We start from the raw sequence: 18,699 nt of genomic DNA on the forward strand, positions 1-18,699 counted from the left end.
GAACTCTAACAAATAGGCTTCTGGAACAGGGTTTTGTTGCTACAAGATTGAAGTCATCACTACGGAAGTTTTATGGTCGTCATCATGAACTCGTGGATCATTATGATGTGTCCGTAAGCACCACGAGGACTGATTTGTTCAACGGGTCATGGTTTTCCTTTCCTTGTTTGTCTACCCCGGACTTGACTTCTTATGAGCAACTCGGCGGGTGTTTCTAGAAAAGCAGAGGACGCTTATGATAATAAATCTGATCATTCAACGCGGTAAGTTTTGATTTTTACATTTACACTAAGCTATATGGATAAAACAGACACAAAAAGTTAACGAATTTGTTTTAAAGAACGCTTTTAAACCTACTGTTATACTCACTTAATGTAAGCTGCTGTTTGAACAATGATAATTGGCGGTTAAGCAAACATGCATTTGACTAAAAATATTTCTTCACACCTTTTATATCTTTACTAAATACCAAAATCGACGAAACATATTGATGCAGACGTAAGGCATCTATGTATCCAACGAATCTAGGTTTATTTGAACCTTACTTTTCTCACATCTGGTACCTGCATATCCTCTACCACATGAGCAAGTGTATCCGTTCACACCATCATGGCATGTCCCATGTTGACATGGTTTACTAGCACATTCATCAATATCTTAAAAGTATCCAAAAAAAAAACTTCTTAAGAATGAGGCATTTTATTTTATTGTCATACTTTTAAGAATGAATACAGTCCTTGAACCAATCCGCGCAAAGCCCAGTGCAGGCCCGGATGTCAAAAGAATAGGCCTGCAGCAGCGCTAAGCTAATCATAAAAGGCGACTAAATAGTGGTCAATACCCTAGCCGGGGTCTACGGCGCTCTGCCCACAATGTGCCCCAGGTGGTGGAATCGGGTACCCCTGGCGTGTTACATGCTGGGATAGTCAGGCTATAATATGGAAAACCTGACCGCAAACCATAGTGGTGCACCGTGTTGGGAAAGATGCCACGTTCCTCGCACGTGAAAGAACCTACTGTGGTATTCGATAGGAGTAGGAACAATAAGGATCCGCCACAGGAGGCTAATTTGCCCGACCCTACCCACCTCTCTCTATTTCCAGTGGCAATCAAAATTTGTCGACCACATTATCCTTGTGTCCCATCCCATTTTTCATTTCATCATTATTTCATGTTCATTTTATCATCCACTTCATGTTCAACGCCTGAATATAGCTGAAATATTGCTGCTCGGGCGTTAAACCCCTACAAACAAACCGATCCGCTCAACAATTTGACAGATCGATGACCGTTGACTGATTGATCGCTGACGAACCGATTATCGGTGACCGATCTTATCGCAGTTTTGTTATGTAAAATGACGTAAGACGTGATTGAAATAAAATATATGTAAAATAAAAGTATAAATTGATGTTTAAATGAATTACATTATGTAAATTTTTGTAAAATTGACAAAGAAAACAATTAAAACCGTAAAATACAGTGTCCGCTCTGTGGTCACGTGATGCGATCACCTGTTTAAAGGATCGGATTGACGGATCGATGACTGGCCGGAAACTGATCGGTGATCGATGACCAATCGGATCGGTTCAGGTACTGTATATGAGGTTACAACAGTAAAGGTCATAGTATTATTATATTGATTTAAGAAATTCATGTCATAAAATATGCTCCTAAGGGTTTGTTAGCAAAAATATTTTTGTTTAATTCAGATATCTGTTGGCGACTTCATAAGCATAACAGAAACTGAATGATTAAAGAATTAGCTCACACATCTCTCCTTTACATTATTTAAGTAGTGTTTTTCAGTTTGACATATTGACTTACGACTAATACTGCTACCATATTCGAAATGTTGAAAATCCCTTCTTAGTTTTATTAGAGAAGATTTATGAATTAGTTTAAAGGACAAATGATGGGTCCTTATTCATATGACCCTTGGGGTAAAATCACGAAGTAAGTTACTTTGTTTTTAATTAAATAATTCTTAAAATTGAAAGTTGAAACTAGGGATACACTAGGGATACACTAACGAAACACTAACGTTTGCTACGTGGGAAATGGTGTTACTTTGATTCTTGCTATTTTAAAATGAATTATGTCGTAATTAACGTCTTCAATTCAAGTCTTTAAAATCTCACCTATCAAATCGATGTACGCACACACGTAAAACCATTGTTTCATAGCTAGGAAGACATGATAGGTATAATATAACTTGTTGGTCAAAAGTACATGCATAGATATGGATTATTGACTTACTTGTCTGACAGCTTTCTCCAGTAAAGCCAGCTGTACATGTACATCTGTATCCGTTTACTGTATCTGTACATGTCCCATGATTTCCACATGGACTAGAGGAACATTCGTTAATATCTACAAATATAAATTCGGGATCATTTCTTATTACATCGGAGTGACACATAAAAAGTATCAAAGTCTTAACAAAATCTTTGTTTTATACAAAAGAAAAGCAGACGATTATGTCCGTTTCTCTGGTTGTCCTTGAACTCTCCGATCTCATTTCTAATCCGCATTTCCATTAAATAAAGTTTGATTAAACTTTTACAAATTATATAATGCATGATTCCATTGCGCATCTCCTGTTTGTATCCATCATTATGACTTTTTGAGTTGCGTTATGCAAAACATAGAATTAGTCGATCCCTGAAATCGAGGCAAACTTTCCTAAACCGGAACCCCTTAAAATTATTGAGACCGATAACTGAACGATTAATTACGTCAATGTCAAATTACGTTAACCTCCTTTTCACGGCTTTTGTATGATACTTTATAAAGCTATATACTTAAATCTAAACACAGGTCCGGGTGTTAAAGAATAGGCCTGCAGCAGCGCTAAGCTTGTCGTAAGAGGCGACTAAATAGTGCTCAGAAACCTAGCCGGGGGCTAGGCGCTCTAGGTGCCCCAGGAGGTGGAATGGGGTATCCCTGGCAGGTTACATGCTGGGTTTGTCAGGCTACAATACGGAAAACCTGACCGCAAACCATAGTGGTGCGCCGTGTAAGGAAAGATGCCACGTTCCTCGCACGTTAAAGAACCATGCTGTGGTATTCGATAGGACGTTTCCCTACATGTAAGTAGGCGCAGAAGGCTAAATTGCCCGCACCTACCCATCCCCCTTTTTCTAGTGGCAATCAAAATTTGTCGACCCTATTATCCTTGTGTCCCATTTTTTTTTCATTTCATCATTTCATGTTCATTTTATCATCCATCTCATGTACACGTCTGAATATAGCTGAAATATTGCTGCTCGGACGTTAAACCCCAACAAACAAACAACAAACACAAATTTTGCAATAGCTGGAGTTTTGTAATTAAGTGCCAATCTATATATAATTCGGACACTGCCAGAGGTAGAGGTGATTTCTGGTGGAGAAAAATGCACGGAACAAATGATTTTTTGCAGTAATTGAACTCAGTATTTTCACATAACAATTTTAGTTTCAATATTCAGATCTGTATTTTCAAGAAATGTATTCATTCATCTCCCACGAAAATCAACCCAAATATTTTTTATCTTAAAAGTGCAACAGGCAAATGACAAACTATTTATGTGGCCTGTAACTCTTTCTGAATAAGAAGTAAACATGAATTAGATGGGTTTTTGGAATGCATGAATCATTTCCTGTCTGATTTTTATAAAGACTGCCTGCTACTTAAGTTATATTATACATTGCTGAAAACTTACTTGTTTGACAGTTAACGCCTGTATAACCCGGGGCACAGGTACACGTGTAGCCATTAACACCATCATGACATGTTCCACTATTCAGGCAAGGGTGTCCAACACATTCATCTATATCTTACAGAAACGCAGAATAAAATAGTTATTCATTTATTTTATGCGTGTACTTACCGGTACACCTGATCTTTACTCCCAGTTTTTAGTGGAGTCGAATTATTCATTTACTTTGTTACTTTGTATGTATTATTTTGGTTATATTATGTTCTGTGCTATTTGTGTTTGTTTTCCATGTCTGGTCTTTGACCATGGCTTACATTCTTTTGATATCCGCCAGAATCTTGGTTCCCATGATTACTCTTTTAAATATTTCCGAGACCTCCAACATATACTAATCCACATCAAATGTCAGTTACAACACATTGCCATATTTGTTATTTAATTCACTATATCAATAAGCCTTTAATTTGATGACCTTTGACCAGTTATAGGGGTAATAATGAATACAATTACAGATACATTTCTGGTTGAATTATGTATATAGTATTTAATGAACGCTATCTAGTCAAGATATGGTTATGACCCTCTGTCTCGTACAACGGCATATTCATTTTGAATGTATACATTCGTTTGTAATTTATTGATTTTACGCAATGAAGTTTCTATAAATTGAACAATGTCTTAAAATGCCATCATGCATTAATATCCATTGGCAAATATATTTTCTTTAAATTCTTCAACAAAGAAAGTTATATTTCTCATCAAAAACATATTATCCTGAAATTCTCTAAAATACTTCATACTTGTCTGACATCGAGTTCCTCTGAAGCCTTTCGGGCAAGTGCAAGTGAACTTGTTTACTCCATCGTGACACGTTCCGTGATTTTTACATGAACCACTTTTACAATCATTGATATCTGAGGAAAGAATTAAAACTATTTTTTAGTATATTCCTGCATTTTATTGCCTATGATAGTTAGCTGATTAACAGCTTGTTTTTTTTTGCTTCACTTACTGTAGCGTTTACCTGAAAAGTTCCTAACAATGTTAGAACTGTCAAATTTGCGATGAAAATTTTTGGTCGTTTTGTCGTTCCTACATAATAACACCTAAATGAACTGTCCCGTACTACCATACATCGTGTACTAAGTTACAACCCTAGATTAATCCTACGTGGAGGAATGACCCGGCCAGCGAAAGTTATATTTTTTGTATAGCCTAGCTGGTCGAGTGGTCTAGGGAGCTAGACTTTGTGCAGGCGGTGTTGCCAGCTGTACGAGTTCGAGTCCAGCGGAGGGAACGACCAAAAATTTGCATCGCAAATTTGACAGTTCTAACATCATTGGGAATTTTTCAGACCTTTCTGTATATATATATATCGACAAGATTGATCATTTTAAGAAGTAACTTTGGTAGTAAAATGAAAAACAAATGAAACAAGCTTAAACTAGCCAGTTACTAAATATCAGTTTTATCGGTAGATTGTTTTAAGTTATGTTAGGCAATACTTGATATATCACCTTATGTCATGTTTATGCTAAAATTCAAAAGACATGGTAGTATAGTATTCAAATTATTATAAGTGAACTATTATGAAAGCCTAATGTCAACATGAATTTCATGTACATGAACAGTTAAAAAGAATTGCGCTAGCAATTACATATACTCCATTTTTTACTTACTTGTCTGACATTCAGAACCATTGAATCCTGTTTGACAAGTGCATGTGTACTTATTTATACCGTCTTGACAGGTACCTTGATTCTTGCAGGGGCTGCTGGCACAATCGTCAATATCTTGTAAAATATTACAATTTTACAGAGAAAAGCATATTAATAAAATTATGCAATACTGCAGTTTATAAAACTTTGCTTTGTATGCAGCCTTCGTTTTGAGCATTATTGTTTTGCTATATATGGTACACGAGTAGGCGTACAATACTAAAATCAGCTACAATAAAAATTCAATTGTAGTATCTGCTGTACAATAAAAGGGTCATTGCGTTAGCATTAGGAAACATACATGCAATATCTCTATATAACGCAAGACTTTTGAAAAATGATGATACTTTACATAGTCTTGGCCTGCAATTTATATGTTTATTAAATATACAACCTACTATTTTGGCAGTTAATCCCACCAAACCCGGCTGGACAGGTACACGTGTACTTGTTCACATCATTATGACATGTTCCGTGATTCTGGCACGGATTACTGGCGCATTCATTTATATCTGTAACACAGTGAACATATTGGATGACGTAATAAGGTAATAATTTATCCTGAAAACGCCACAGGTGGACTTGTAAGTGTGATGAAGGTGAAGAACGTTAACCTCCCTACTGTTATAAGTTTAACACTTGATTTATTTGATTTTTCACAGCGCTTCCACGGGTAAGAACAACGTCATAATTTCAGTAATTCTCTATCGCTCGGGCCAAAAGTAAAGCCTAAATCAGTAAGTGTGGTAAAGATGGTACGCTCAATGTCATAATGTCATTAATTATGTTGTTAAATGTAATTGGCATATATTACATTATGAATGTACATCGATATATTGCTTAAGAAATAAATCACGGAAACTCGATTTTATCATTGTTTTGCCAAGGGCTGGCCTTTTTTGTAGTTATTTAAACCCTCTTTATCGCTCGAGGATAACAATGCAACATAAACGGCAACCCCGTGGTAAAACAAAGATGAAATGGAGTTTCCGTGATTTATTTCGATTCAAATGGGACTAGTTTCTTTATACTTTTCAATAGACGCAGCCAATGTGTTGCACGGAATGTTGATTTATCACTTTTCTTAACATAGCTGTGGTCTAAAAGGCTTTGAAGCACGACATATACGAAAATCAATAAAACGATTTTTTAGCATAGCAGGGTTCCTAATTGATTGAAACTTCATCTTATATTGTTGATACTTCATTCAAATATCCGAAGTCCTGTCCCAAAATAAACCACGTGTTTATATTGGTATGTGCGATATAAATCAGAACCATTGGTACCTGTCTGACACTGGGTCCCACTAAAACCAGGAGGACAAGTACATGTGTATTTGTTGATACCATCATGGCAGGTTCCGTGGTTTTTACATGGATGTGTTGCGCAATCATCTATGTCTAAAAAAACGGACGTGTTTTTTAATAGACTGTTTAGCATCAGTCCTTATTAAAATTAACAAAAATATATCTAGCTCGACGTGCAAAAGATTGGTGGTTAATTCAATGAAATCTTATCGTTTTATATCTGATTATCAACACTATGCAATATCAGTTTTTGACAGAAGGATATGTTTGATAGGTACCTTTTGTGATATAAGCCTTTATAAAAATAAAAGTGTTCTTTATTTTAAAATGATTTAAAACGAAGATGTGATTTTTAACTTATTCATCTAAATAAATATATAGTTATAAATCTCACTTGTTTGACAGACACTTCCAGCGTAGCCTGCCCGACAGGAGCACGTATACTTATTAATACCGTCATGGCATGTTCCATGATTCTGACAGGGATTTTTAGCACAGTCGTTAATGTCTACAATACAATGAATTACACGATGACTATATTAAAACAGCCTAAATAGGACGTTGCTTCATGTTCATTGAAAAAAAAATTCCCTGTGCAAAAAGCCCTAATCTTTTTTTTTTCATATTATTATATTAAGTTTAACATATTAGCCTAAATAAATATTTTACATTTTTTAAATATAATTTGAAACTTTTAAACTTTTGTCAGTATTTAAATTGAATATAATTAGTGAAAACTTAAATTCAAAAGTACAAATTAAAAAAAATGTACAAACGAAGAGTAATATCAACGCGATAATACAATACCTTAAAGTTGTCCATATAATGTTATACTGATATCAACTGATATATTTGTAGTTCAAATATCCCTTAAAGATCTGTAATGGGAAGAAAGTATAACGTTGAAACATAAATCGAGCCTACACAGACATACTTATCTCACAGTTTTTGCCTGTAAACCCTGTTGGACATGAGCACGTGTAACTGTTTACTCCGTCGTGACACACCCCTTTGTTTTGGCAAGGACTACTACTGCACTCGTTTATATCTAAAATAATCATCACAATAAAAAGTCTTATAATCAATTGATAACATTGATGCCATGCTGTTATAGCTTATAGTCAGTACCCATTCAAACATGATTACATGCAATTTGGAAAAATAAAATGTTCAATTTTAAAGTTTGATTTAAATTTTAAAATTTTAAGCGTTCATTTAAGACATAATTTAAATAACGAAACATGAGAAAAATTAAACCGGGCAGCAACACCATTATCTATTGATTTAAACAGTTTGTTACTTACGCTAAACTGCTGTCTATTTTCCCGTTTTATAAATGCAGAAACACTTGATTATTAGCATACAGAGTATGGAACGCTAAATGTTTAACCAGTTGTACCACAATTTATTTTAATTTTAGAAGTAATTTTACTTGGCTTTTGATACTTTTGAACGGGAAACTAACTTGTTTGGCAGTGTGATCCACTGTAACCCGCTTGACACCTGCATGAATATTTGTTAACACCATCCACACAAACGCCACTGTTTTGACATGGGCTACTCGCACACTCATTAATATCTGTATGAAACATTGTTTAAAGTACCATGATTGTATATTATTTGAATATGAATACGCAATGTCATATATGTCACGTTCAATAACAGAAGAAGGACATCATTGACTTTGTTGGTTTATTGAAAAATTTCGTGACAAGAGGGGCAAATGTTAATTTTGTAAAACCATAATTTGTTCTTTATTTTGTTCTCTACACTGCCAGTATCCTGTGATACTTGACTGACATATTGCCATTATGTAGACAATAATCAAACGCTTATACATTGGCACAATATTATTTAAATTGTATATGCATTTTGCATAATAATATATTAAAAAAGCAAAACAAATATTCAAATATCAAACTGTGAGTCATGGTCTCATATTGACAAGTGTCGCAAAATAAACAGGAAGCAATAGTGTCGGTTACTTTTAATGTACATTGAATATTTATAAATTGCTTGAGTCAATGATTTTTCCGTAGTTTATCTGCGCTTATTCTGTTTTCTCACAATGTTTGTTATTTATCTTATATAAGGACGGATAGTGAACGGAAGACATGAAGTTACAATTCTTTGAACTTTCATTTTTCTCCACATGAAATTGCCTCATTTATTTTTCCCGTTCTTTTATCCTCTACTCACTCGATTCGCAGCATGTGCCAGTATAACCACTATCACAAGAACAGGTGTGTATGGACGAGTACCGCCCGTGGCGGGAACATGTAGAACCTGACGAACATCTTCCTATTCAGTAAATTATAAAATTAATATTATATTAAACTAATTTACTTTGGAAGTATTTGTCGACGTATGTGGTATAATCTTAAAATGGAAATGATAACGTTAACGTTTTGTTGTTGGGAAGAAATATTTTTTAAGAAAGAAAATAAGAACATTAAATCCAAATTGCAGATACACTGAATTATAAGTTTGTATTTAACTGTACAGTCAAATTCACAACATATGATTGTCATATAAAATCATACGAAAAATATGAAAATTATAACACATTCATATGAAAATAATATGTTGCTCTTCACATGTCATATGTTATACATTTGTATTTTCCTAAAGCAGACTGATCAGCTGTAATGCTGTGGACAAATGATTTTTTTTAATCCCGATTGTCATAGGAATATATTTATCCATATATGGAAACGGTATTTTTTAGATTATTTAATATTTTTTTTCAACGAGAGAGAGTGAGCATGAGAAACTCCCGCGAGTTGAAAAAAAATTAATAATCTGTTTACAGCTGTTTTGCTGAATTGTAAGACATTAGTTTTTTTTTTTATTTTCAGTTTTGCTGACCTAAATATGTAAGTTTTATATGCGCTGCAAATTTCCTTTCGGGGCTACTTTTCGGCGACATGCTACGTGACGTCATGTTGTGCAGCAGTGATAGACATCATTTCAAAAAAAAAAAAAAAAAAATCGGTTAACTATGACGGTTGCATTTAACATTTGTGGAATAATTTTGGGATATATCAATTTTAATCGGGTAAGTTACTGTATTTAATCATTTTCCATATTTTTCAATATTGCAAAAAATTAGCCAATATTTCATACGCATTAAAAAATGATGGTTATTTGGGTCGTCAAATATTCCTACGCTGTATGTCACACAAGGACATAGAAACTGGCGATAATTTTCATTCTCACTCGATTAGGGTAAGATTGAAAATGATCGTCAAGCAAGATTGAAAGGATTTTTAACAAAATAGCGATAATTAAATTTATTGGTAATTTGTATTCTTTCCATTGATCTTGTTGATAAATATATGATTTTGTATATCTCGAACATGACAAGGTATATTTTGAATAAAAAATAAACAGTCTGTAGTCCCTTATAATATTGCCAGTATAAAACTTGAAAGTAACTATTATTCTAGATTGCAAGGATGGGCCAGTGTATATAGACGTACAGGTGTATCTAGAAGCACAGGCACACTTACTGTATCGACAGGATGGGGTAGTATATCTATACCTACAGGTGCACTTACTGTATCGACAGGATGAGCCAATATATATCTAGACGTACAGGTGCACTTACTGTATTGACCGGATTAGCCAGTATATCAAGACTTACAGGTACACTTACTGCATTGACAGGATGAGGCCGTATATCTAGATGTACAGCTGCATGTGTAGTTCCCGACACCGTCGTTACACCTTACGTATTTGACACGACTACCTAGTGTATCTAGACGTCCAGGTACATTTACTGTATCGACAATATGAGCTAGTATATCTAGACGTGCAGGTACACTTACTGTATTGAAACGATGAGGCAGTATATATAAACGTACAAGTACACTTACTGTATCGACAGGATGAGTCAGTATATTTAGCCGTACCGGTACACTTACTGTATCGACAGGATGAGTCAATATATTTAGACGTACAGGTACACTTACTGTAACGACGGGATAAATCAGTATATTTAGTCGTACCGGTACACTTAATGTATCGACAGGATGAGCCAATATATATCTAGATGTACAGGTACACTTGCTGTATCGACAGGATGAGCCGAGCCAATATATGTCTAGACGTACAGATACACTTATTGTATTGACCGGATTAGCCAGTATATCAAGACTTACAGGTACACTTACTATATTGACAGGTTGAGCCAGTATATCTAGATGTACAGCTGCATGTGTATTTCCCAACACCGTCGTTACACCTTCCACCATTATGACAAGGATTAATACTGCATTCATTTATATCTGTTGATTAAACGGAAAACACACGATTAAAACTTCTTTCTTTTATTTTTATATTTACTTCTGCTAATCTCGCGATCAACATTTATATTTTAATTGTTACCTTCTTTTAAAGTATTCATTTTTTCTTATTTATGTCATTTTCATCACATGTGAGAAAGAGTAATCAAGGGAACCAAGGTTATAGCGGTAATCAAAAGAATGTAATCCAGGGACAAAGACCGGACATGGAAAACAGACATACACAACAAAGAACATAAAGAAACTAAAATCATACATACACAGTAACAAAAGTAAATGAGCAACTCGAACTCCACTAAAAACTGGGAGCATGTACCAGGTGCACCGGTAGGGTAAGCGTCTTCTGCATCTCTAGAAATACCCGCCGAGTTGCTCATAAAAAGAAGTCAAGTCCGGGGTAGACAAACGAGGTAAGCAAAACTATGACCCAATGAATAAATCAGTTTTCATGGTGCTGATTGATACACCATAACGATCCACGAGTTCATGATGACGACCATAAAACTTCTGTAGTGATGACTTCAATCTTGTAGCAACATAACCCTGTTCCAGAAGCCTATTTGTTAGAGTTCTAGCGCGATACAAAAAGTCTGCGTAGTTTCGGCAAGCTCTGGCATAACGCATGAGTTGTGATATGAACACTCCATACGCAGGAGCCGAAGGGATGTTGCCACAGATGAAAGGAAAGTTGACAATTCTGAATGAAAAGTCATCACGTTTGTCGTAAAGTTTGGTCAATAGTTTTCCTTTACCATCGATTTCTAAGTGTAGGTTAAGATATGAGGCTGACTTCACAGTATCTGTAGTATCCTTTATCTCAAGTTCTTTTGGGTAGATGCGATGTATCAAATCCCCGAAATTAGTATTGTTTAAATATAACACGTCATCTTTATAGCGGAAACTGAGATTGAAGGATCTAGCTAAACAATATTCTTTCTTTCTGATCAGATCAGCTATAAAGTCAGCCTCATAAGAGTGAAGGAATAGGTCAGCAAGTAAAGGAGCACAATTTGTTCCCATTGGAATGCCGACCGTTTGTTGAAAAACACGTCCACCACACTGGACAAATATGTTGTCGATTAAAAATTCCAGCATTTTGTAAACATCTTCCTCTGTATATTTGGAAGATGATTTGGAATTATTTCTTACAAAGTATGAGGAATCTCTACCAAGAACTATATATTTGTATCTAGGTGTACCATCTTTTTTGGAAAAACAACGATGTATAATGTTTTTAAGTGGGGATTTTAAGTGAGTATGGGGAATAGAAGTATACAGTGTTGAAAAATCATAGGTTTTAATGCTATTATATTCGGATAATAGTCTTAAACTGATTGTCTCCAAATTATCTTTCGAATTTTTCAGGATCCACATTGAATTAATACCACTACGGTAGTAACAAGTGTTGTGGTAGGACTGTAGACCCTCTTTGACAGTTGTGAGTATAGAAGTTAAAAGTGTTGGAAGAGGTTTGGTGGTACATTTTGCAGATCCAGCTATGAAACGTTGTTTGTATGGATTCTTGTGAAGTTTAGGAATCCAGTACATAGACGGTAAATCACAATCATCGTCCTTGGTAGAGAGACAAAGAGAGGATAGAACAGATTTATGGTTTTCCACAATCTCTTCTTTGGAAAAGTGGTAGCAGTGTAGGTCTTATCACTGCTATTATTTTCTACGTCTACCTCTGATAATAAACATTGGATATAAAACGTTTTGCAGACAAAAACAATGTTGTTTTGGGCTTTGTCTGCTGGTACGACAACATACTTGTCATGTATAGTAGACAATGTTTTTGCTACATCGGGGTCTTTGAAAACTGATGTAGCCTTGACACTCATTGACCTACTTAAAACTTTCATTCGTTTCAAAATTAAAGACCTCACGGCCTTCAACCATTCTGACAGAGAATCAATGTCTTCTTGTTCTCGTTTTATTTAACTTTAAAGTTATAATTCCAATTTATGGAGCGTGGTTCACGGTACTTGGGACCTTTAGAAAGGATATTACGCAGAGATTCGTTTTCGATAATGGTTAAATCTCCCGTAATGACGTGACCAGAAGGACCATATTTGAAAGGAGAGGTTTTGCAAGAACAGTCAGGTGGTTTAGCCTTGAAGTCCTCAATCTCGAGGTTCTGCAATAGCCTTTTATAATTGAAAATTTTGGATGCGATGGGTGAAGTATAGGAATATGAAATAATTGGTATGGATTTGTCTTTGAAATATGGGGGAATTTTGTTGGTAACGTTTTTTGTGATGGAGGATTTTAGCCAAATTAATTGCATCTATACCTTTGTTGACAAACATAGTCATAGTGGTATGATTTGCAAACCGCTTTTTTTGTTCGAAATATCAATGGGGTACCATAGTATCTACATTCAGAAGATTTTTTTAAAAATTTACATCATTTTTGTTTTGTCTTGTGTAGAAATATTAAGATTCATTATTTAAAGTAAACTTAGAAAAGAACCCAAAATATAGAATTTCCATGAATATATTGTAATTTTGTTTATAGTTTTTTTTAATGAATTTAAGTACCAGTCCATATAAATTCAGACACTGCCTATGGTAAAGTGATTCATGGTGTAGAAAAACTCATTGAACAAACAATGATCGTTTGGTCTACATGTGCTATATATTCATGTGACAATAGTATATTTTGTATTTAGATCTGTACTTTTGAGAAAACTACACTTAAATCTACCACTAAAATTAACCAAATCAAATCAAATCAAGAACGATAACTCTTAAAAGGGCTAATTTCATGTACAATCTATATAAAGTTTATCTCATAAGCGCAACCCCAAATGAAAAACTAAGACTGGTTATGTGATCTATAACGATTTCTGAACAAGGAATAAAGCTGAATAAAGCTGAATTCGATTGGTTTTTGATATGTATGAATCATCTCTTGTCTGATTTTTATACAGACTGCTACTTAAGTACAAATGTACCTGTTTGACACTGTGATCCGGAATAACCGGTGGCACAGCGACATCTATAGTACGTGTAATAGTTAAAACAGGTAGAGTCATGTTGACAAGGATTGCTAGCACATGCATTTTTTTCTGCAAAATAAATTTCAAAAGAGTTAAAAGAATGGTTAAGTAATGGAAAAAAAATAGACTATTTTTAACGAGCCATTTTGCAATCATTATTTGCATATCGACCTTTAAACAGCCTTTCAGTGAGGAGTTTTATTGTTATCTGACTCATTTGTAAACTTTTAAACCATTGGAACAAGCAGATATACAAAACAAGAATAATCGCTTCTTTTTTCTAGTTGAACCATGCTACTTTGTTTGCAGCTGTGTATAATGTTGTTTTTGGACTTTCAAAAGTGTCTGGTTGAAACAGGTCTTTGGATTATTCAGGGCTCGGTTTAGAACGGTTTCACTACAAAAATAAAGGCGTGTCGAATTTAAGTTGATCGAAGAGAGTGTAAACAAAATAAAAGTCACTTACTTGTCTGACATTGACTTCCCTCGTAATGAGAAGTGCATTTACATGTATATTTATTAATACCATCTATACACGTTCCGCTATGTTGACATGGACTAGAAGCACATTCGTTGATATCTAAAACATAATTATACATGTAGAAAATTTATGCATAGTTTTTGGAGTCAACAGAAACTATATAGTTTTTGAAGTTTTTGAAATTAATAATGTTTAATCGATAAAAGTAATGCGGAATATTAATATTTATGTGATAACTAATAGAATCAATTTTATCGCAATTGCATTATCAAGATACTATGAAAAGCAGAGGACGCTTACCCTACCATTGCACCTGGTCCATGCTTTCAGCTTTTAGTGAAGTCCGAGTTGTTCATTTGCTTTTTTTACTTTTTATGTATTATTTGTGTTACTTAATGTTCTTTGTTGTGTCTGTTTTCCATGTTTAGTCTGTCCCTGGATTGATTTCTTTTGATTTCTCCTGCAACTTTGTTTCTCTTGATCACTCTTTTAAGTACCCTGTTCCACAACTTTAGTAGTTTTGAAATTTTTACTACTGAGGTTCAGTTCGGTAAGAAATGTATGTCGCCAAGATATCCAGATTTGATAAAAAAAAATACTACAGATACATCCACACTAAGTTTTATAGGGTATTATTCAAGTGGCACTCCAGATAAAATCATGCAAAATGTGATTCGTGGTTGAAGAGTCTACAAATTTTTATTTCTGATATTTTGTTTAAAATGTTATAGTAAACAGAAATTAACATGTGTTTTTATATAACCGTTGTTCTCGGGAACTAAAAAAAGAATGCACCGTAGAATTCAAAATTAAGGGACACAACTCTGTAAGTAACACTAAAATACAATAGAAACTTTCATTAAATTTTCAATGTGGGTTATCTTTTGATAGTAGACAGATTGGAATGAGTAATTATTCAGTTGATATAGACCTATAATGGAATTTAATAACGAAAATACAAATGTCGTGTAATATATATTATATAATTGACATTATTCTTACAAAGACTACTACTTGAATACCGGTATTGTAAAAAAATACAACATTGCAAATCATTTAATATTGCATTTTTCGATATGCATACGACAAATTGATATTGTCGGTATCCGTTAATAAAGAAAAAGCATGGGGGATACTTTAATTTGCATAAATAGTTAGACTTACTCGTTTCACAGTTTCTACCGCCATATCCACCTGGACAGGAGCACGTGTAACTGTTGATCCCATCTCGACATGAACCACCATTCTGACATGGTTTACTGCTGCATTCATTAATGTCTAAACGAGAAAAGGAGAAAACGGAAAAAATTCTTTGATATTTTTATAAATTTCAGATTTTTCGTTTCCGTGTTATAATTTTTTTTACTTAAAAAAAGGAGATTTTCAAGTTTTCGCACAATTACTCAAAAACACTTTGATATTTTTATAAATTTCAGATTTTTCGTTTCCGTGTTATAATTTTTTTTACTTAAAAAAAGGAGATTTTCAAGTTTTCGCACAATTACTCAAAAACACTTTCACTAACTTTTATGAAACTTAATTGTTCATATCTATTGAAGTAAGCTCCCTTCCGATTTGTATAAATGTAAAACTTTACGTCTCCGTGTGATGAAAAAAAAGGCCGGAAACGGCCAAGGAAATTTTATTCATTGAAAAATCGATTAAAACAGGTCATTTGTTACGATGATCGAAAAATAAACAATATAGAAATGTATGGGTGAAAAATCAAGACAACAAACTTAGTTACAACTGAAGTAGCCTTGATAGTACCAAATTTTTTGGTGCATATTTTATGTACTTTTATTTTTTTGGTTTGGGGGATATTCACAGTATTTCTAGTTGATCATGCCCCGTGCAGGTCCGGGTGTTAAAATAATAAGCCTGCATCAGCGCCAAGCTTGTCGTAAAAGGCGACTAAACAGTGCTAAGAACCCTAGCCGGAGGCTAGGGCGCTCCGCCCACAGAGCAACTGGGATGTGTGCCCCAAGTGGTGGAATGGGGTACCCCTGGTGTGTTACATGCCGGGGTTGTCAGGCTATAATACGGAAAACCTGACCGCAATCCATAGTGGTGCACCGTGTTGTGAAAGATGCCACGTTCCTCGCAGGTTAAAGAACCCTACTGTGGTATTCTCCCGGAGTAGGAACCATAGGGCTCCGCCACAGGAGGCTAAATTGTCCGACTCTACCCACCTCTCCCTATTTGCCATGGCAATCAAAATTTGTCGACCCCATTGTCCTTGTGTCCCATCCCTTTTTCATTTCATCATCATTTTAAATTCATTTTATCATCAATTTCATGTTCATCGTCTGAATATAGCTGAAATATTGCTGCTCGGACGTTAAACCCCAACAAACAAACAAACTCTAGTTGATCATATAAATTTATTAAAGCATAAGGACAAGTTAAAAGGGCAACGGGCGTATCATGCGCTTAAAGTGCAGCTGTTTATTTAACTTGGGTTGATTTGGTTCTTTTAAATATTTTAATAGGGTAAATTCTTAATTCTTGTTTCATCAACATACTTGTTTCACATGATTTCCCTGCATACCCAGCTGTGCATGTACACTTGTAGGCATTGATGCCATCAAGACAAGAACCACCGTTTTTACACGGGTGACTAGCACATTCGTTTATATCTAACGGAAGAATAGAAAACATGTTATACATGTGATTTAAAACCCTGACAGAAAATGGTCAGTGAAACTACCACTTGTTATAACATTTATTGTTTCATTGATGTGTTTTCTTCCGTATTTCTTTTTCAGAATTTGAACGTCAAGAGCAATCGAACAGATGGATATATGATATACTGACATGTTCTTCTAAATACCTTATCTTTATATTTTGAAAAGCTCGTTTATGTGAAAAAGCGATAATTTTCCAATACTCAATACGTAATGAAGACTTATTAAATTTTACAGGTTTTACTTAACAACATACAGTACTTGCATGAGAGTAAACTTCCAATGCCAAAGGAAGTTTGGATTTCGGAGAATGATGAGACTATCTTTCAAAATGCAATTTAAGTTTATATTGCGGAGAGTATATAGTGCAAGTAAGAAGTTTATAACATTTAACAGCAGTCTTTTATAAAAATGACATGACATGAATGAATACGTACTATTTGCACAAACTTTCCCGGCATAGCCAGGTTTACAAGTACATGTAAAGCTATTAAAACCACTATGGCATGTCGCTCCATTCAAACAAGGTCCTGCAGCACACTTATTAATACCTTGAAGAACAATTAATATTGCAGTCATATATGTATTGTAAACAACCACTGTATCAAAACTTCACATATCTTCCGTCTTTTCTTGCATTAATTATTTGATAGACATTGACCTTTTGAGAGTTCTAAAATTTTTCAGTTGATCATAATGTTATATTCATTCCATAAGAATTATATTTATTGATATAGGCAATTTATCAACGTTTGCAGTGGGTAAGTATACATATCCTGTAATCGATTTCTGTTTGTGCATGTTCATATTTTTAACATCTCTTGCATTTCTTGAAGGCTTAAAAAGGGCGCATGAAACATTTGGTAAATGGAACAGCCACTGAATGTTCTAAGCTCTTCCTTAAACTCGTCTGTATTTTTGGTTACTTTTGACACATCATATCAATCATTTATTCGCAGTAGACACAACAATTTAAACAGTTCAAACTCTTCGTCGATACAGAATTTCAAAGAGAGATCATATTTAACAATTATTTCAGAGTGGATTTATTGCTGTGATCTTTTATTTCAGAATAGCAACTTTTTTATCTGGGAGTGTTTTACTTTGAACCTGCTTTGCATTGATAAAGATAATCTACAAATCATATGTTTCTCAATCTTATGAGACACGCAAATTCCGACCCACCTTACTCGCGGTTATTGCCGTTATATCATGCAGGACTAGCACTTGTATAATTTACTTGTCTAGCCGTGTTTACTGATATTTTCATCGGCCATATACTTTTAATGTAAATTTAACATATTACACACGTGTTTCACAGTTTTTCCCGTTATATCCTGCTGGACAGGTACATGTGTAGGAAGTTCCAGATATCTTGCAAGTTCCTCCGTTTTGACAAGGTTTTGAAAAGCAGTGAAGATTCATGCTTCCTGCCAAGAATAAGGAAACAGTACGTTTCTAACACATATATATGGGATTTTGAAAATCATTTAG

General features: G+C 34.5%; 1 protein-coding gene across 2 annotated transcripts in view; it reads right to left on the minus strand.

Annotated features, from left to right (window-relative positions):
* The window catches only part of LOC148596505 (uncharacterized), a 42,688-nt gene that overhangs the window by 19,858 nt on the left and 4,131 nt on the right, over window positions 1–18,699 (minus strand). For both annotated transcript variants that reach the window (XM_088563857.1, XM_088563858.1), the window contains exons 6-23: window positions 18,516–18,635; window positions 17,643–17,756; window positions 17,044–17,157; window positions 15,683–15,796; window positions 14,504–14,617; window positions 13,993–14,106; window positions 10,905–11,018; window positions 8,929–9,030; window positions 8,195–8,308; window positions 7,664–7,777; window positions 7,124–7,237; window positions 6,709–6,822; window positions 5,821–5,934; window positions 5,384–5,497; window positions 4,505–4,618; window positions 3,708–3,821; window positions 2,260–2,373; window positions 546–656 (exon numbers count right to left, since the gene is read on the minus strand). In XM_088563857.1, coding sequence (XP_088419983.1) covers window positions 546–656; window positions 2,260–2,373; window positions 3,708–3,821; window positions 4,505–4,618; window positions 5,384–5,497; window positions 5,821–5,934; window positions 6,709–6,822; window positions 7,124–7,237; window positions 7,664–7,777; window positions 8,195–8,308; window positions 8,929–9,030; window positions 10,905–11,018; window positions 13,993–14,106; window positions 14,504–14,617; window positions 15,683–15,796; window positions 17,044–17,157; window positions 17,643–17,756; window positions 18,516–18,635 — 2,043 coding nt within the window. The remainder of the gene's footprint in view (window positions 1–545; window positions 657–2,259; window positions 2,374–3,707; window positions 3,822–4,504; window positions 4,619–5,383; window positions 5,498–5,820; window positions 5,935–6,708; window positions 6,823–7,123; window positions 7,238–7,663; window positions 7,778–8,194; window positions 8,309–8,928; window positions 9,031–10,904; window positions 11,019–13,992; window positions 14,107–14,503; window positions 14,618–15,682; window positions 15,797–17,043; window positions 17,158–17,642; window positions 17,757–18,515; window positions 18,636–18,699) is intronic.

Source organism: Perna viridis, chromosome 15 (assembly GCF_037379345.1).
Source record: "Perna viridis isolate PV_CMFRI_1.1 ecotype Kerala chromosome 15, ASM3737934v1, whole genome shotgun sequence".
Lineage (NCBI taxonomy): Eukaryota > Metazoa > Mollusca > Bivalvia > Mytilida > Mytilidae > Perna > Perna viridis.